This window comes from Leptonotus elevatus, chromosome 2, assembly GCF_054856555.1.
Source record: "Leptonotus elevatus isolate MCC_2025b chromosome 2, RoL_Lele_1.0, whole genome shotgun sequence".
Classification (NCBI taxonomy): domain Eukaryota; kingdom Metazoa; phylum Chordata; class Actinopteri; order Syngnathiformes; family Syngnathidae; genus Leptonotus; species Leptonotus elevatus.
In genome coordinates, this window is record NC_141240.1 from 20,598,764 (window position 1) to 20,619,592 (window position 20,829).

Below are 20,829 nucleotides of genomic sequence, written 5' to 3' on the forward strand. Positions count from 1 at the left end.
CTGCTCAACACTGGCCACCACGTGAGCAAATAAGCCAATCAAAATACTTCTAATTTGATTCAATGTTTGTTGTTAAATTAATCATGTCGACCCCATTGACCCATAATGTAGCCTGCATGCGTACTGTCTCACTAATAAACAATTAGCATCCACCAAAGCAGCCAGGAACCAGGAACAGACAGACCTAATTGAGTTGAATCAACATAATTGATTTGGTGATTAATTGGCATTGTCCATTTAATTGGATCATCTCCGAAATCTGCGGAAGGAAGGAGATGATGTGTTTGGTGTGCTGGTTTCTCCTGGATCTTTTGGAGAAAATGTGCTTTGTGCTGATTCTTTAGCAGGTCAAAGGTCAAACTAAACAGGCCGCCAGTCACAGGTCACGGGGTCGGAAAAACATAGCTATGGGGGAAGAGGACAAGTAAGAACGATTGTCCCATTTGCACCGCGGTTTTTACGGAAAGAGACGTCCAAAGATTTGGATGATTTCTTATCTTTGACCTGGTCACCTCGCGCTGGGTATCTTGTTTGTGCGCTTGGAATCAAACCAAGTCGGTATTTCATTTTCCTAAATGGATATAATAGAATCATCTGTTCAACCTCCATTTGGAAAAATGAACACTCATCACCTTCATCATTAATAAGGGAACATTGGATCAGACAGATCAAAGGGGCATTAACACTGCAAAAACTAAAATCTTAAGTATGATATAATTTCTTAGATTTAACCTAAATTTGCTTATTTTGATTTGACACGTTTTTTTTACTTAAAATGAAATTGTCAGGCAAGATCATTGTGATTATTTTAAGATACTTATAACTTAATGATCTTATTTAATCAATCAGTTTTGGCATTGAGTGTTAACAGCCAGTTTTACGTACTGTGAGGATTTTAAGATGACAACTATCCAATATCAAAGGCCCTGAACTGGGGTTTCATGAGTTTTCTTATTTTAAGATTTTGCATAATCTAGTAATAAGATAAATGGGAAAAAAACAGACGAGTGCAATATGGTTCATTTTGTTATATTTACTAAGCTCATATTTCCATAATTCAGTACCAGCTCAGTGGTCTAGTGGTAGAGTGCCTGCCCTCAGACTTGAAGGTTGTGGGTTCAATTCCTGGCTGGGTCATGACAAAGAAAATGGGACCTGTTATTTCCCTGCTTGACACTCAGGCTAAATTATCAAAGTGTAAAAAAATACTCATGTATTTAAAAACATTTTTTTTTCTATTTATTACAGCTTGAAAAACATCGACATTACTTGCTTTTAGTCTGAAAATACTATTTTCAAGACCGCAGTGGTTGATATGGGCCTAGTATTATTTTCTTATTTTTCAAACTCTTACAGGTAAATTTAAGTAAAATGTTCTTGTTCTGTTGGCAGATAATTGTACTTATTTGAAGTAATATTTTTTTATTTGACTATATTTTTTTCTTAAAATTCCTACAGTCCTTTTTGCAGTGTAGTTAAGTTCCAAAAGCTTGAAAACCATCAACTAGCCTGTTTATACATAATGCAATAAATAAGCAGGGAAATGTATGGCTCATTTTTACATTTCTTTAAAGTCACGTTCACCGCTAAAACCAAAGTCTCTGCACAATGACCCTTGGGCGATTCAAAATAGTACAATGAATTTAAATGAAAATAATAGGATCAATTAACCAATTGTGTTCCGGGGCTTTCCCGACAGATGGGACGTTGAACTGTCTTTGAAGCCACAGTGGTAAAAACAAGTGGACGTGGATAAACATCTGTTACAAAAACATTGACAAAAGCAACAGAAGTTAAGCTGACAGGGTTGTAGAGAAACAAAAACAGAGCATGTCTGTGCTTTCAAATCCTGTCTTGAAATAATCATTGTTTTAGCAATCTACTGTACAACAAAGTACACGAGAGATGAGCCATGGAAACGTTCATTCTAAATATTTGGTCCAACAGTTTGTGAAATGAAACTGCTTTTGTTTGAGCAACATGATTAGATTGGCACTTGGTTTGACATGTTTTGGGAGAATGAAAACGTCTGTCCTCTAACGAAAGACCATTGAATTGTTCTGCCTGTCACATACATCACCACTCGCATTGATGGATCAACAAAGACCAAGAAAACAAGAATCAACAGCAAAACAACAACAACCTGCTCCAAAAGCTTCTCCAAGATGTTGGAAAAGGGTGTCAAGTTGCTACCTGGTTGCACATTCTTGAGTGCATGAGGGTGTGTGCTCATGGAAGGCCTGTTAGAACTGGCTCCAAGTAACCCCAACAGAGCCTACAGCGATCAAGCTCGAATCATATGACTCATGGCCAGACTCGCAACTTTCAGAAGGTGTGGTTAAGATTCGACACCCCGATTTTTCTGATGACTTGGCCTCATTATTCCACGATGGCCGTGTGTGAGAGAGAGAGAGCATTTCAGTAGTATATGAGAATGTTAAATAATAATCTGTTCTATGTATGTGTAGGAGTGTTTTAGTAGTGTATGAGATTGTCTCAGTAGTGTGTACAGAGTGCTTTAGTTCTGTGTATGTGAGAATTTCAGGAGCGAATGAGTGTTTCAAAAGTGCGGGTGAGTGTGTATGAGAGTGTTTTGGTAACGTGTATGAGAGTTTGAGTAGTGCGGATTAAAGTGTTTCAGTAGTGCGTATGTGTGTCAGTAGTGCGTATGAGAGCATTTGAGTTGTGCCTGAAAGTGTTTCAGTAGCGTGTATAAAGGTGTTGCAGGGATGTGTATGAGAGCATTTCAGTAGTGTGTATCAGAGTATTTCAGTAGAAAATGTGTGCTTCAATAGTGAGCAATGATGTGAATGAGAATATTTCAGTAGTATATGAGATTGTTTCAGTAGTGCGGATGATGGCATTTCCATAGTGTGTGAGAGTTTTTCAGTAGTATGTATCAGAGCATTTCAGTAGCAAATGAGTGTTCTTCAATAGTGTGTGTGTGTGAGAGTGTCTAGTAGTGTGCCTAAGAGCATTTCAGTAGAGTATATATGAGAGTATTTTGGTAGTGTGAATGAGAGTTCTAGTTGTGTGTATTAAGGGTTTTCAGCAGTGTGTATCAGATCATTTCAGTAGTGTGTGTAATAGTCTCTCGGGAGTGCATGTGAGAGCATTTCAGTTGTGAGTGTGTGTGTGTGTGAGAGGAGAGAGATTGAGAGGGAGGGAGGGAGAGAGAGAGAGAGAGGGAGCATCATTAGTGTGTTTGAGCAAAACAAAATCATTTGTGTGTGAGAGTGTTTCAGTTGTGTGTATAGAAGTGTTTCTGTAAGAGGATTCCAGTAGTGCATATGAGTGATTCAGTAGTAAATGTGAGCAAAAAAAATATCTGTAGCACTTGTGAGAGCATCTCAGTTGTGCATGTGTGAGAGGCAATTCTGAATGACTTCTCTGGCGGCCCCTCATATACATGCATTCACTCACACGTCTCTTTGGGACCAAGAACATTCTTGAAACAGGAAGATGTTAACCAGGTTGTACATGAGAAGACAAAGGGAGGCACAAAAAGGAGGAAGTTTTCCATCCTGCGGCCTCATAAAAGGAAATATATATACACTTTGATGTATACACTGGATGGAAGAGATCAGAATCTGATTGAAAGCCACACAAGCGCAAGAAGCCAATCTGAAAACTTCTATGTGAAGAAGTTTCTATGTGAAGTTTTCAGATTTCACAGACCAAACTGTGATTAAAAAAAAACACTGTATATGAGAGCTTTTTAGTCAATCTTGATATACCACAACTGTGAGGTGGATGGATTATCTTGGCAAAGGAGAAGTGCTCACTAACAGATTTAGATATATTTGAGAAATGTCATGAAAAATGGGATAAAACATGTTTTTGCCTCTCTGTAATTAGCGATACAGAAAATAATCACTGAATTAAACACAAATAAAAACAAATACATTGTAAAGATGCATATTACACTGAAGCTTTTAGCTATGCATCAAGTTTGTCTAAATCTTTTAAATCCAGTACAGTGCATTTTTAAGTTGTATGTCAGTTGCATTTAACTTTTTAGATCAATAATATAAATTAATCAAGGCCGTTGTTTCATTTTCTTATATTTATGTGTCTTTAGTGATTATTTCCACAAACAACAACAACAACCGCATGAGTCAAACCATGGACAGTGCATAATAACCCCCTGAGATGTTCCTCTTTTCCTTAATAAGGAAGTTAAGGTCGGGCAAAGCAAATAGTACCATTTGATTCCAGGAAATCCTTGCGATATTGTCACCATGGGACTTGACTATTACGCATATGCTATGGTTTAACTCCCAAATGCGCACAAATGCCTTTGTGTAATTAGTATTAGTGCACAACCGCACGGCGAGTACTGCACTGGATGGAGATCAAATGACTCGATGAGATTCTCAGACTAATGAGGGCATTTATTCTCCTAATTATTATTATGTATTATGCAACATGTATTGTTCTATATTTATACCACAGCTTGCTTCGATTGCAATGAAGAACACACTTTGCCTGTTAAGTAAGTCCCACTGATGAAAAAAATCAGCGTCGTAGGACCGCGGCGGCTTGGTGCCCCCTGGCCACTAGGAGAACCCCAAAAATCACAAGTTTTTAAAAAGTAAATGAAACATGGTGGGATAGAAATGCCGTACGGTTATAATTGTTTTTTGCAATATTTGGTATGTTTCTCTTACGTTGTCTGGCTTCTTATATTCTATGTATATGCATAACGTAGGGTGTCCCATCTTGTGCATTCGAGTCTGGAAAGAGGAGCAGGAATGCTGACCTCTGCTCTTCCTCTATCTGGCTCTCCTCCATTCTGCTTGTTTTTCTCCCTCCCTCTCTCTCGCTCTTAAAAAAACAAAAAACAAACTAGCATGCAATAAAACCTCGGCAACCAATGTCCTGCACGCTCATCCTATTTTTATTTTTATTTTTTTTACTAGAAAACGTACTTAACATAGGGGAAACCTCAGTCAGACTGGGAAAACAATCTTTTTAACAGGAAATTCCATCAGCAAAGTCAGTGGATGGATATAACACTTCTCAAAAGAAGATGATGCCTATTAGTTAATATCAGCAATTTTTATTAATAGTTTTGCTGTCACTCACTGATATACGCTTAGCAACTGGGCATAAATTAAATTTTTGGTCTAATAACATCAGAATGAAAACATTACATTGTCAACTTGACAACATATTAAGTTTATTAAATAGCGAACACACTTTTCGTACATGTTAATGAAGTCAGAGCCACATTGTTTTGTTGTTGGGCTAAAGGTTGTTTCACTAGCATGCTAATGTTGCTCAAGCTAAGAGAGAGCTAGCACTCTGATTCATCAAATCACTCATTTATTGTTTAGTTGCCACACATGGACAGATAATAGTCGTTCTAACGATTTGAAATGGGTGTAACACAGAAACATGTAAACAAGAGAGGAAGTTGGCAATTGCTCAAGCTAGCAGAACGTAGATTCTAGCGACAATATTTTCCTGGTTAAAAATTGGTGCCCAATCAAAATGGTTCAACACATACTGATAAATACTGAGCTTGGTGAAAGCCACGATCCTCATCTTTTTCCTGACAAATGTTCTGTTTATTAGCCCTGCTGGTGGTGAAATAAGACTTTGTCCCTCCGTATTGTTGCTGGCTGCCCAGTGCCACCCAGTAATTCACCATTGTTTGATTTTTGTGGCAATCAAATTTAGCTCACACTCCAAAAAAAAAAAAGCCAGTAATAACGCGTTGACCTCAAACATGGCGGCCGTGGATGTGTGTCATTACCTGAAAAACTATCTATTCACGCTTGCTCTTTTCAAGGCCTTCAATTTTTATTTTTAAATTTAAGATTTGGACATATTATGGGTGAGGGAACGACCTGTGAACTCATGAAATGTGCAATAAAGCAATTCAATCTTTTATCTGCCAATTTGTAAAAACGTGTCTGTGAGCCAGACGCTTGGAATTGATGCCCCACTGTAGCTCTGCTACTTATTTGCATACTAAGTGCCCCCACGCTGAGCTTCTCTGCTCCAGTGTTGCCAATTTAGTGACATTGTGGCTATATTTAGTGACTTTTTATTATTGACCATTCATCAAAGTGCCTGCAACTGCACACAAGGTGATTTGAGTCATTGTATGGGTCTATATCTCACACAAAAGCTTCTGTCAGAGGCAAGCATACTGAGGCAATGTGAATTTTGTCCTAATTTCAGACTCAAGCGCAAAGTCTCTCTCTCTCTGGGCTGACTGTGGCATTAGACGACAAACACTGCACAGACCAATAACACACTTTCTCAGAATCACAGCTCAAGATTGAATCCCTTGTCACAAAATCCAAAGCAAATAATGTGCTACCCAAGAACTGGTGCACAATGGAAAAATCCTTTTGAGACTGACACATGCGGTGGCCGATTCCACAATAATAAACATACTGTAATATGAATACTTCTGACAATGTTGAGGAAAATCGAGCAGAAAGTTGGAATCTTTGATATTTTTTGGCCTCAATAGATTCCGCAAGTGTTCCTAATTAAGAGGCCAGAGAGTGAAGAACTGTTCTTATCCAACTTCCATCCAAGTTGAACTTCAGCCAGTGAGTGAACTCTGACATAATTAAGGAGAAATCTCATTTAGGCTGCTTAACTTCCAAACCTGTCAAGCATAATAAAATCAGCAGTCACTGCAAAACTTACATAAACCTGTAAAATGGTGCAACTCTGGACACACGGCGCAAGAATGAATTACACGAATTACAGACTGAATATTTAAATTTGTAAAATAATGATAATAGTAATAATAATAGAGTGCTAAAAAAAGAACTGAAAAATAGGATACTGCTCTATATATATGATTTGTTTGGTGACATTTTAACAAAACTTGCCCTATTTTTGTACAGTAAGCATTTGCTGTTTGCATGTTTAAACTGCACTTTTCAGAGTTGCGCTTTTACAAACTATTACTGAAGGATTATGTGATGTGTTTGCAGTTACATACAGTAACAGGTTGTAGTGGGAAATATAGTCAGAGTAATTTCCAACGCCTACTGTAGATAACCTTAATATAAGGACACTGGAATTTGGGTGATATATTTAAAAAAAAAAAAAAAGGGAAAAAAAACATATGCTACTTACTACCCAACCAAGCAACCCATGTAGTGTTTTTTTTTTTAATACAGCAATATCAAAATAACAAAATATAACTTTAAACCATTCGTGTTCTTTACTGCTTTTCACAATGATTTTCGAAGTGTAGTAGACAGGCACCCTCTAGTGGTACGATGAAAATCACTAAATTCCATGTTCAAACTGTGCATAATGTTACAGTGGAATTATTATATATTTTTTAAAGTCCAGTAAAGTACATTTGTTCAGTGCCTCTTAGTTGTATTTAACCTTTAAGTACAATACATTACATTGCAGGAGATACATACCAGGTACACCTTGGATTGATAACCTGTCAAGCATGGAGCGGGAATCGACCCCAGATTTGTGAGCCACCACACTACCAAATGACCCTTGTTACTATTATCCTTGTATCATTTGTCACAACTCTGAGTGATGAGGCGTGTGGTAGGAGGAATCTGTTGTTGCTTCATCTGCCTCCACTTCTTGGTCCTCCTTTTTAGGAGCGCGTTGCTTCGCAAAGCCAGGCTCCTCCTCATCCATGATTTTCAGAAAGTCATAGAACTTGACAGATGGAGGCCAGTCTTCTTTCTCTAACATCCCTGCAGAACGAGACCAATGAATCAATTAGATTAAAAGTATGAGATGACTCAAATATTGGTTCCGCATTAAAATAAATAAATAATATACAACTGTACTGAGGTTGTCTTTCAATGAATATGATGGTAATGTACTGTAAATGAAACGTTTAAAAGTGCCAGAAAACAACATCCACACAACTTTCCAAGTAATACGATGCTAGATACAGTGGGGAGCACAACACAAGGAATGTGTTGCCACACATTATGTTAATTATGGTATAAACAAAAAAACATGATCCCACACTGCACTTAGGCGCTGACTCCACACTAACAGCTGGCACGAATAAAGTTTTAATTTAATGGCTCTGAAAACATGTCCGAGCCATTACAACAGGCAGAGAAGCTAAATGAGTTTAGCTTTTCTGAAATCTATTCTACTTCAAAATAATATGACAGATATGCTGACTCATTGCAAAATACAATCTATGATGATGATGATGATGATGATGATGATGACCGTCCTGTTGTAGAAGATGCTATTTGGATAATGCTTTGCTATATGTACAGTATACGAATCCATATTGGCTAATTGGGCTCTTATAACTATGGCAGAAAAAAACACAAATGCAAATACTTCAATTATTGACATCATTGTCTATCATTTTAAAATATGTACAGTTGTCCCTCACTGTATTCAGTGGATCTTTTTTTGTTGTTGTACATTACAGAAAAATAAACACCAGCAATCGCTAATTGAATGCCTACCACCACTAATTAGAGCAAATTGACCAGACCTGCCTTTTAAAAGCGTCATGGATTGATAGACATAGTCACAGTTAGAATGTGTATGGTGCCCCCAAGTGGACGAAATAAATACCTGCACCTCACATGCATATACTGGTTATTGGTGCTTGCTACAGTTACCTGCAGGAGACTCTTTGGCTTCCTCTACCCGTTGCAGCCACTGCAAGACGGACTGGGCCGTGATGGGTGTGTTGGATGGGTACTCGTAAACTTCATGTCTCGACGGCAAATGAGTGAGAACCAGTGCAGGAAGGGGAGGCATAGAACCCAGATAGGAGCCCAGGACTGACATGCCAGCTGGAGTGCGACCACTGCAATATAATACCAACAAAGGGTGTTAGATTTAAAGTATTAAAAAAAGAATATATATATATATATTTTTTTTTTAATAACTTGCTTTAGTTGCTCTCTAAATGCATCACGACTTTTCAGCTAGTTTCGTAAGGGGCCGTCACAGTGGCCTGATTGGGAGTAATTGGCATTCTAACAAGTATTTTTCTGTGTTTAATGAATCTGAACAACAGTTTCCCCTTTTGAAGTGAAATACTGAAATGAATGAGCTGTTCTACAAAATTAAAATCTATTCGATGTAACAATGGTAGAATTAAATGCTGTCATTGCCCCTCGACACAAAGAGATCCATTTTGGTTTTCTCCCTCTACCTTTAAAAACATTGTAGTACTGTATAACTAAACAATCTATGGACACATGCTTCCAGTGAGAATTTCCATTCACCGTCGACTGCCCTTCAAACATGGCAACCTTGGACAAAGAATGTTGTTTTAAGCAGGCGACTGGCACCAAAGGTCCATTTTCTGATGCATGCAGGTGAAAAATCGAGTAGTTAAACTAACCTTTTAATTATGCTAATCTCAATTCAACATATCAATGCAACGCTTTGATAACCTTTTAAAAGTTGTTGATGAACTACAGATTTGGAGTAAGCCGTTGCTCTACTACATTTACATATTTTTCTGACAAGATCAAGTCAGGTGAAACAATGTCAAGCATTTTTGGAACTTAACATGCCTAAATACAGCCATTTTTTCTGTGTTTTTTCATGTTGGTTATGATGCTTGGTATTTGGTGGGCTAAGTTGTTTTATTTTATTATTATTTTGGGTTTTACTAAGTATACAAATGTGGCAACCACTGTTATCAGTGGGTCAAACCATAGCAATGACAGTCTCCTCATTAAAAGCCTTAAGAGTACCATCACACAAATTTTAAAGATGTATGATTAAGGTCCAATAGGCATACTGGAACAAACAATAACGTAAATACAGCATACAGATGGATCCAGCAGGTCAAGTATCGCTCCATCCTCTCGCCTCCCGATTCCGGCACCCCTCTCATCTCCTCCAGCAAAACCTTATTCTGCCTCAGCCCGATCTCGTCCTCCTCTTCTCCAACAAACAGCAGGAGAAGAGCTTTTCCCACACTGAGGAAGGATGGCAGGTTTTCCACTGTCAGTTCGGGCTGACAATACAACAGAGAGAGAGAGAAAAACATCAGTCACATGAATGTGGGAATAACAAATATCCAATTAAATTATTCACGTTATGATGACCTTGTTTCCACATATGGTGTTTGTGTCTGTGGCTTGGACCTCATCTTGGACCTAAACTCACTTCCAAAAGGTTTCACACTTCTCTTTTCCAGCCAATGTTGAGACAAAAGGAATGTCAGCAGCTAATATTTTATATATCATGGATGCTGGTCTTGCAAAAGAAACTTGTACACAGGTGGCGTCCCGCCTCTGTTACAGATCTACTTCAACCAGAAAATGGACACTTCATCAGAACAGTGACAAGCTTTTCCTGACAGTGTGAAAGGGGCTACAATAATAAAAAATATTCCGACTTCATTAGGTTCAGTGCAAAAAAAGAAAGAAAAAAAGACAGCTTGATATCAGACTTATGTTTAGGGCTCTGATGAGGCGCCATTTTATGAGGCTATTATCTAATATTAGCACTCCATAGAGTTTCAACTGTTTTCACAGACATAAACACAAAGTTTAAAATAAAATTTACCAAAGGATGCAGCAGTTCCGCGTCAACGTGGGAGACCAAGTTATCTACAGAGGAGAACAGCGGCAACACAGAGGGCAGGGAGTCTCTCTTCCAAGATGGAAACACTAAAACTGCAGGAAGGTTGACAGAGAGGTCGGCAGCCCTACAGAGCACATATGGCGCACACACATAAACAAACGCACAAGAATAAAATATACAGAATCTCACAAAAGTGACTACACCCATTTTCTGAGATACTGACTGATAAATGGCTGTACAATATAAAGTAGAGCTTGTATAACAGTGAAATGTTACTGTTTCCTCAAAATACATCAACACACAATTACAATGTTGGCAACAAAAGTGAGTACACCCCATAGTGAAAATGTCCGAATCGGGCCCAATATAGACATGTTCTCTCCCCGGTGTGATGTGACTGTTAGTGTTACGCAAGGTCTCACAGGTTCAGACGGTCAATGATCGGAGCATATACTGCAAACTGCGTCAAATTGGTCTGCATGGCTGTTATCGCACAAGGAAGGCTCTTCTAAAGATGACAAACAAGAAAGCCTGCCAACAGCTTGACAATCACACTAAGGACATGGTTTACTGCAACTAACTATATTCTGTGGTCTGACGAGACCAAGATAAATGTATCACACACAGATGCTTGACAGCAGCATCTTTCCTGCATCCTAATCCTCCTCTGTTGAAAAGCGCAAGATCTCTAATATGCACCGGCTATGTGATGTCATCATGGAGGAGTGGGAGTGTTCGAGGATTCCAGTGGCAATTTGTGAACCTCTGGTGAACTTGGTGCCCGAAAGAGTTAAGGCAGTGCTGGAAAATAATGGTGGCTACACAAAATATTGACACTTAAGCCAAAATTTGGAATTTTTCATGTAGGGCTGCTATTTTGAGCGGACAGTAAATTGTTGTTATACAAGCTGTACGTTGACCCATTGAACCAAAGTCTTGAGTGTTTTCCCATGAGGACTTTCTTGTAGATTTTTTTTATGTCACAACTAACTCAAAGAAAGAGAAGCAGTGGAATGTAATAGTCGCAGACAACCTTGAAAAGGAGGAATAATTCACAGCGCCTACCATTCCTGTGCCAGCGCATCTGTCAGCAGGCCACTCAGCACCCGCCCTCGCAACGACTTTGCTGCTTCATTAAAAACTGCCACACCTGCCAACACAACCAGAGATGGCCATTGCGTCACACAAACTCATAATCCATCTTTTACAATCTCACATTTCAAACTTCATAGCATGGTTTAAACTTAATTATCCAAAAAGGATTATTTTATTTTCCGAGCTCAGGCTATAACTCCAGTACCTGAATGTGTGTGTGTTCTAAATAGTCCGACTATTCTGTCAGGTTGTAGCTCAGGATGGGGCGTCCCATGAAGGAATGATGTCACTTCCTGCTGAGTTGACAGTATCTGGGGAGAGGTCGGACGGCACCTGGATGAAGGACAATGGCCATACAGACACAAACAAGCCTCACTACTTGGAAACACAAATTGGCAATATAAGATCATGATTAGCCCGGATCATTTACATTAAACCAACTTCCACCAACTTGACTATTTTTCTATGTTTACACACATTTCAGATCATAATGTGTTTCCTGTGTGTGTTTATTTAGGGTGGTGAAGATATCGTTAATGGTCCTCATCACGCACACACACACATTTTGTGGAGTCATCTTCTCTGTAGTGCTTTATCACAGCTGCAATGATGTCCAAGACAAACATTCCTTTGAGATGTTGTTTTTCCTCGGCTATCTTCTGATAGCATTACAATATTTGCTTCAACTGCGAATGGCATCCGCTGGGATGCACTTTTTATGTTGATGGTATTTTACTGGGGCTCAGGGAACATGTTTTAAAAACTCAAGACCGGTCCGGCCCACCGCATACATTTTTGTAGGCCACTAAAGCAAATAAAGTGTGCCTGCTTCATGTTTCTTGCAAAATTCATTAGTTCTTTTCATTTTTTGCAAAAATGGTCCCAAAAATAGTATTTTGTATTCAGTTCTAACTATATATAGCATGCTTTTGTTTTCATCATATAATAAATTGAACAATAGTATACAGCAGTGCCTTGAGATACGAAAAAAAAAGAGGGAAAAAAGGCACTCTAATAATATTGTACCATATAAAAACAAAGAGTAATAATTAAATACAATGTAAAGAAATACATACTTCTAAAAAAATGATTGTTTGCACTCAAATAATTAAATTGCTTGTTTATCATGATTTAATGGTGCAGTCCATTTAATTGTGTTGCTCCTTCTGGTCTGCCTCCCTTGGCCACCAGGAGGCAGTAAAGTAAAGTAAAGTAGTCAAAAGCGAAGAAAAATAGTCCTACTACTACTACTAGTGACTCACTCAGATAAGAAAAAAAATTGTGTATTAAAGCTGGAATAATTTCACCCACATTTAACTAGATTTTTTATCTTGTATCTTTTTTTTTTCAAATGTAGCATTATAGCGGGGTTGTCCAAACTTTTTCTTGCATTGGAGTACCTCTTTCTTTTTATATAAGGCAATGTCTATTCCATTCAACGTACAATTTAAGGAAAATAATACAACAGCATCTCACAGCAATATGAAGCGAAGCAGCGGCTCACATCCCAACAGTCGTCTGTACTTCTGAGTTGGCTCTTGAGGGCGGAACAGCAGGACACTTGGAAAGGCCGTGATTGGCTGGAAAGAGATTGGGCGAGGGCCGACTGGCCGAGCAGCGCAGAGGTCGGTCCATTCTCCACAATCCACCGCGCTCATGTGAACATCGTCGATGCCAGCATCTACAACATGTGGCATTAAAAAGAGGCTTCATAGATAAACCCACTTACGGATTAGAGAGTAAAAAACACATGACATACTGTCAGATAGTAGTGATTACCTGCAAGCCTCTCTGCCACTTCTGTATAGGAGCTGAGGAAGGCTATTGAAACAGCATCCCCTGGTGGCGGTATTAGAAAATACAATTATTAAAATACACATCATATTTTTAATAGCTTTACTATAGAGCAGAGGGGCCCAAGTCCGGTCCTCGGAAGCCCCTATCAAGCTTGGTTTCCATGTCTCCCTCTCCAACATGGAAAACAGGATGGATAGGGGCTCTTGAGGACTGGATAATATGGATAACACTTTACCAAAGAAAGAAAGAAAGAAAGAAAGAAAGAAAGAAAGAATAATAATTAAGTTACAATCAATGTTGTCACTATTTTAGATTTCACTGAAATGCCACAATTGGCATTTCAACAATCAATTTTAGATTTAAAATGAGAAGTCTTGACATTTTCAGCTACTTTCATCTTTATAATTTTTTCCCCGGGGCAATTTAATTAACTAATTTAAGATCTTTAAACAGATAATAGGAGAGGTTAAGTTCCATCCTTGGTTAAATTTCATATAGGAACAACCTTTTTAGGTGCGGTTATGACTTGATGGAATTGTTCTTGTACTACTGTGCAAAAGTCTTAGTCCACAATTAGATTAGCTGTTTTAGCTATGTCATAATGAAAATTAGAATGTCACTTAGTAGACTACATACAGTACCTCCACCAGGGTTAAACTGCTAATAAAAGTGAGGGGGGGGGGGGGCAGAGCACCACCATTGTGTTTGTTTGTCCCAGTATTCATTAGTTACTTGCTGATTTATGGAGGATTAAGACCAACCCTCGGAGGTGGACTCAAATGTTAAAAACAAACAAAAAAAAAAAAACATATACTGTATGCATTGTATCCACAACAGATTGACACAATGTTTTTCTTTTCTTCACGTACTTCCGATCAACAAAGTTCTTGTCAAAAGTGATGTTTTTTTATCTGGTTAAGCATGCTAAATGTATCCATCCTACTTTACAGGTTAAAATTAATTATCTGAAAAAGGTACATCATAAAAACAAAACTAATGGTGGCCTCTTTTGCAATATACTGTATGTATGCTTCATCCACCTCGACAGGAAAGAGTTCATTTTGTGACATTAATAATTGTTCAAGGACAAGGACAACGCACCATGACTGTGGGACAGGGACATACATACATTTAAGGTAGAAAAGCACCACCGTGAGGCCACTTTGAGCTACTGCATCAAGGAAGTCATCAGACGTCAGATGGGTAATGGAGTCCATGTGCATCATGTGGCCTCGATTCACATACACGGATGCCACAATCTCGTCTTCCAACTCCCCTGGACGACAAAAATTGAAAACATATCTCCCTCTACCGTGGCTTCTGTTTATTCATTTCAATTTCTCAACGTTACCATTAGATACATCGTCCTCAATATTACACTCTTCCTCTTCCAACTCTTCATCTCCCTCATGATGGAGGAAGAGTTCCAAGAGCTCATCCAGGTTCTTTAAGGTCAAATACTTGACCTCAGACCCCTACAAGTAAGTATGACACAGGCAAGAAAGGTGAAACAAAGCTCATGAATTAACAGTGGAGCCTAGAGATATGAATTTAACTCCTTCTGTCACCACACTCGTACCCTGAAAAACTTTTCCCATTAAAATGACTGGGAATGCCGATAATCTGTTAATCCACAATAAAAATGTTTGTAATGTGTGTTTTTTAAATAGAAAAATAGCAATCTACAATATTCTACTTATTGTAAAAACATAAAGCAATGACATAATTAAAGAGAATGTAAAGAATAAACAGCTTTTGCCACTTTTTTTTTTTTTGCTTCTACCCAATGGACATTCTTCTGCTCCTTCTGTAGTGCGCAGCTTTGCCACCTGGGGGCATTGTAATATGGACACGCACGAAGAATTATTTCACAAATTGACTTACTCACAACTGAAAGATGCAGTAAGGATAAAGAATGTTGTACATGCCAGTGAGTGTTGTTATATTTTCTGTACACTTAATCTGCCCCAGTTTGTGTTTGAATACCTGTTGCTCAAACGACTATAACGACACCAGCAATGCTAATTTTTATCCCGCTTATAATGTTTTGAATTATTAGGATTAAATTTAACAGGTCCCTCATATCAAGACACCACTGTACACACTAGAAAAATAAAATAATAATAATAATAAAATCACCAAACCTTGTCCGGCAGCCTGTAAGCAGCGTTGTATTCAACAGGAGTTGTCACCACAGGGCTCTTTCTGATAACATAAAGACAAAATCCATTCCAATGGTCTAACTAACAAAAAAAAAAAGTGCAAGACCAATGATCATGTACCTTGCATCTTACCTGTGCACAAGCGTCAGCAGGGCAATGCCTCGAAGCCTCCAGGCCAGAGTCCTGGCCGTGTCCCGGTCCAGCTGCTCCGTTTGGGAATTTGAGAACAGAAAGACCTGGGGGGTCTGTTGATAGGGGAATTGTGGGCTTGGGACAGCAGAGGGGTCTTCGTATACTTCCGACTGGTGACGCCGATCACACGATAGAAGATGAAATGAAATGAATCACGAGTCTGTTAAACATTTGCTACTTTCTTTTGGCATTTGTGAGTAAGGAAGAGTAGCCTGGTTACCAAAAGCGGAGCATCCATGAGTTGCAGGAAGGTGTGCAGGCTGAGGGTGGACAGTGGTGTCCTCATAGGGGTCAAAGGGCAACGATCAGAGGAGGGAGCCCTGCAGTGGAGGAACCACACTCGAGACAACGGGGAGGTTCTGTGAACACTGAAAAGAAAAGAGGCAATGACAGTGTAACTTTAAACAAATCAATACATTTTCTTCATTACAAATGAGATAAGAGAAGACTAAAATACCCTAAATGCTTCAAGACAGGGCCTCCAGTTATGAGGATGAACTGGTATTTGGATCCGTACACATAAGCCGTCTCCATGACTGATCTGTGCTCTGAAGTAATGCAGACACAACCAGTACAGTAAAGCATTAAATCAGCAGTCCAAACATTCTAGTCACTGAGGGCTGGGTAGTCACTATTTGAGACAGTGTAGGCAGTGGTGGTTTCTTGTATCTTGCAATATTTATGAAATCCGCTATGTGAACCACTACACTGGCATGGATATTTAATAGGGGTGTGCCCAAAAAAAATTGCTTCAATTAAGAATCGCGATTCTCATTTAGTATGATTCAGAATCGATTTTAAATGTCCCAAAATCGATTTTATTTAAATTATTTTATACTGTCTTTATACTTTGTCTGTGTGTGCCTTTATTTGGAGTGCTGTTCATGTTGTACCCGGTTTGGCCACTGAGGGCAGTGTGGTTCCACGTGGTCTAATACACTGTTAAGTTGTAGCCACATTAGAGAGTAGAAGGAAAAAGTCACGATCAAGTTATTCCAATAAAAGTTTTTTTTTTTTTTAGCGTGGAGCCGTTTTTTTGATTGATAAAAGTGCCGCGAGTAGAGCACTAATTAGCATTAGCGAGTCAGACTGGAGTAGATCATTACAATTCCTTGCACATCTATAGATTGAAGCAAAAATCATTGTCAATCAAATCATTTTGAATCAAAAATCAATTCTGAATCGAATCGCAGGCCCAAAAATCGGAATCGAATCGAGAGACATTCAAAGATTCCCACCCCTAATATTTACCATTAGTGATGTCCATACCTTGTGTGCCAAGACTGCTGACATAACCGAGCACGATATCCTTCTTCCCCCTGACTGACTTCTCCATGACCAAGAGGTCGGCATCTGAATGCACGTACTTGACCTCGTCACGTAAAATGGCACTGAAGGGCAAATTAGAGACCGTGTTTGTTCACCTTACAGCTGCACAGATGACAGATTCTGATTGCGACTGAAGCCACGTCATTGTCCACACAGATGGGTACCTGCTAAAATGTCTTTGTCTGATTTGAAAGATACCTGAGACCATGTTAAGTGCGCTATGTAGTTGTAGGCTGCACCGACGCCAATGCTATGTAGTATCGGTGCTTCTAAAAATTCTGTTGATACCGATACCTCAACCAAGCTATATTTCAAGCACATGTACACTGTACAGTATTTAGATATTAACATGTCCGTAATGACAAGTTGTTATTTGGAGAAAAAAAAAACTTGTTAGATTTGAGTGAAACATATGCCATGTTCAGAAGTGGTTTTTTTTTTTTACAATTTTGATTAGAACAAAATGCATTTGCATCACAATAGCAAAAAAGAAAGTTAAAAAAAAAAAATTAAAAAGAAGAAAAAAAACAATAGCAAGAAGGAATGACATCAAGTATCCGTAGGTGCTCAATACTTGTAATCATAATCAGTCTGAAAACATTAACAATATAAATCACAACGACAACACATATCAATAATTGTACTTAGCCTGGACTGTTTGCTTACTTACAACAAGACTTCAGAGACAATGGAGTTGATGTCAAACACAGTGTCCAAATCAAAACTCAAGAACTCCTTACCATCCCTTCAAATAGAGAAATTTGGAGTTAAAAGTCAACATCACCAATGAAAGATTTTTTTTTTTAAAGATTTTTCAATACATTTTCAAAGTAAGATTGCTTTGCTGGAAACTAACTTATTTTACTAGTCTTAACCCGCTACGTTCTGCATACTATACCCCCACCATACCTGAAAAGAAAAGCACTATGTTGCACCATTTCTTTCGTGCAGTATAAGGGAACCATCTCCTTTTTGCAGTTGATCTACACACACAAAATACATGTTTTGTATTTTATATATTTCGTATATATAAATCCATCCCAAAAAGAAAAAAGAAATAATTAAACCCATTCTTATTAGTCAAAGCTCATGACATTATGTGTTACCTTGCCCACTAGTATTCCATAATCTTTCAGAACATCTGCAGACTTTTTCAACTCCCCCAAGAAGAGAGAGATGCTTTGGGAGACTGACCACAGAGCACAACAGGAAGAAATTATTCAATTTTTCACATTCAGGAGCAAGCGATTTGGTTTAATGCAACACTACCGTACCTTGATTCTCAAAATACATGAAGACCATCTTCCCAGAATTCATTTTGTCATAAAACTCCACAGCCGTGAATTCGAGCAGCAGGCCTGACATGTTGAACATGTCTGTGCATCCGGCGGCATTTGTACACAGCAGAAAGAAAGTCACACGCAGCCACATCATGGAAAAGCAAGGATGAGTTGTCCTCTACAGGGAAAATCAGAAGAGGAGAAAATAAATGAGTGTACCAGTTTACAGCAAATGCAATGAAGGCCACAAAGCATTTGAAGTTAATTGTTGGCTTATTTGTTTTTTTATTTCAAAGTACCATGACTAATGGCAAACCATTTGAAGCTAGAAAAAAAGAAAGTGTACTGGAAGGAAGACAAGTTGTTTTAAGCAAAAGAAGGAAGAACGTGAATTAAAAGGTGTGTCCAAGGGAAGGAACTGGAAGATGGGAATGAAGGATGATCATGAATGAAAGCAGAAAGGAATGTAGGAAGGAAGGAAGATAATCAGGGAGGAAAGACGAAAGAAGCATATATTAAGTGGAAGTAAGCGGGTAATTATACGGAAGGCAGAAAAGCATGTTTAAGTGAAGGAAGGAAGGAAGGAAGGAAGGGGGGTCATAAAAGTACTCTAGCTGAGGCGCAAAGGAAAGGAAGAAGGAAGGAGGTCAGAAAGGAAAGATCAAGACGGTGGGGGGGGGGGCTGAATCATAAACTAGCTACTTTTTCCTGTATATTAATACAGAGTAATGGCAATCCATATAATGTGCACCACGTAAAATGATTCAACAGTATAAATGGGGTAGATGCACTGATCTGAATATATGACTGGATAGCCGATAGGCCAAGACTTTTGAAGCCGCGAGGCCGCCATATTGCTCCTCCCAAGAAACGTTTCTCGGCATACGATCCTATACATTTACAGCATCGTAATTAGAGAACATTTGAGACAGTCCTGAGTACAAACCGCATGATTTATGATGTTCTAAATTTGTTAAACATGAACAAAAGTCAAGGACTTCAGACATTTTAAATACATGTATACATTATATGCTTAATGATGTTCACAGGAGGAAACTAGTATATTTTTTTATTAAAGAATTATAATTGTAATTCAACAAAAAATGCCTCTGCCAAATCTACCATTGGGTCTATAGAACTGAGCGTTAAAAGAAAAAGGGGGTCTTCAAAGCAGCACATACCGTCCACTTGTTAATTTTTTTGTAATTATTATTTTTTACTTTCACAAAATTGTGACCACCCCACCACAAACCCCCCACTTCCGCCCCTATACTAACTGCTATGAGCTATATATGTCTAATCTGTACGTATATCGTATAGTTTATACAATAGTCTGCTCGCGAGATGGGAGGAGCAAGATGGCCGCCCTGTCGCTTCAACGGCTTGCACGGGCGGGTATATGGGCTATGGGCTATCCAGTCATATATTCTAATCAGTGGGTATATGCCAAGGACTTCTGACTTCCGAGTTTCACACGTCAGCGACATTTTCCGGTTTTCTGGCCTCGTTCCAACACTTGCACCCCCTGCGCACCAAATCACCCAGCGAATCTCAGCTCTCTCAAATGCTTCGGAGAACTGAGACAGACACAATACACACTCGCACCCTTTGACGGTAATGCGCACCCGAGGGGCACAAGGGCGGAAGTCGCAAACAGTAACCGGAAACAGCGCTGATGTGTAAAACCCGGAAGTCAGAAATCCCGCCTCCTCCGTGGCATATACCCCATTGAAGTTAGAGAGAGGGAAAAGGAAGTTAATGGACAAACTACCTACCTGACAACTTTTGTTTTTCAAAGTGCAAGAATCCTCAGAACTGTGTAATGCCAAAAGCTGCTACCTCATTCATCGCGGTGTAAACCAAGTTAAACGTGCGTAATAAATTGTACTTGGGGTTAAAATGAGAACTAGTGACAAGTGTATTAGCATTGTGTGCTAGGTTAGCTAGTATCGACAGTTTGGTTCCTTTGGATTGTCTTTTGCTTTATTAGCGACCAAACCAAGAGTCTGAAAAACTGTTTACCATAACTGCAAGGTTAACGATAGATTTTAATACTGTACCACGTAGCTCATTGGGAAGCTAGGAAGCAACATCACGTTCTGTTGTTGTTTTGAATAAGTGTCACGAATAAAAGTTGCCTACATGTTTTATAAATAACTTCCTAGTTTAGTTTTCAAAATACTATTATTTGAGTGCCTATATGCACGCAGAAGCTGGAACCAATCCATAAAAGAAATCAGTAGAGAGAGATAGACAATTATTTTTTTTCTACTGATTTGAGTCAATGTTTTAAATCGGACAGAAGTGTGTTTCAGTGTTTTGATAATCTTTTAATTTGAAGGCCTTTTCTAGTAGCGCCATCAACATTTCAGATTATAGGCTTGTGACAAAACACTTATTTTTTCTAGACCAATCGGGTCGTCGAAAGGATCTCAAGT

At 38.7% G+C, this 20,829-nt stretch overlaps 1 protein-coding gene across 3 annotated transcripts; it reads right to left on the reverse strand.

The window, feature by feature from the left end:
- Positions 1-5,311: 5,311 nt before the first annotated feature.
- txndc16 (thioredoxin domain containing 16) lies at positions 5,312-20,521 on the reverse strand. 3 transcript variants are annotated; one of them, XM_086069983.1, is made up of 20 exons: positions 20,452-20,521; positions 18,386-18,569; positions 18,218-18,300; positions 18,021-18,094; positions 17,782-17,856; positions 17,052-17,173; positions 16,240-16,330; positions 16,003-16,150; positions 15,723-15,892; positions 15,573-15,633; positions 14,780-14,903; positions 14,558-14,704; positions 13,411-13,470; positions 13,108-13,312; positions 11,837-11,964; positions 11,602-11,686; positions 10,519-10,660; positions 9,777-9,964; positions 8,607-8,797; positions 5,312-7,703 (listed from the first exon to the last, which is right to left on the reverse strand). In XM_086069983.1, the coding sequence occupies exons 1-20, from the start codon at positions 20,482-20,484 to the stop codon at positions 7,522-7,524; spliced, it is 2,493 nt and encodes an 830-aa protein (XP_085926109.1). In that variant the 5' UTR covers positions 20,485-20,521; the 3' UTR covers positions 5,312-7,521. The 3 variants fall into 3 exon arrangements, with proteins under 3 accessions (XP_085926109.1, XP_085926110.1, XP_085926111.1); XM_086069984.1 differs by having other exon boundaries at positions 20,167-20,518; XM_086069985.1 differs by lacking the exons at positions 5,312-7,703; positions 8,607-8,797 and adding an exon at positions 10,056-10,138 and having other exon boundaries at positions 9,813-9,964.
- Between the last annotated feature and the right edge of the window lie 308 nt (positions 20,522-20,829).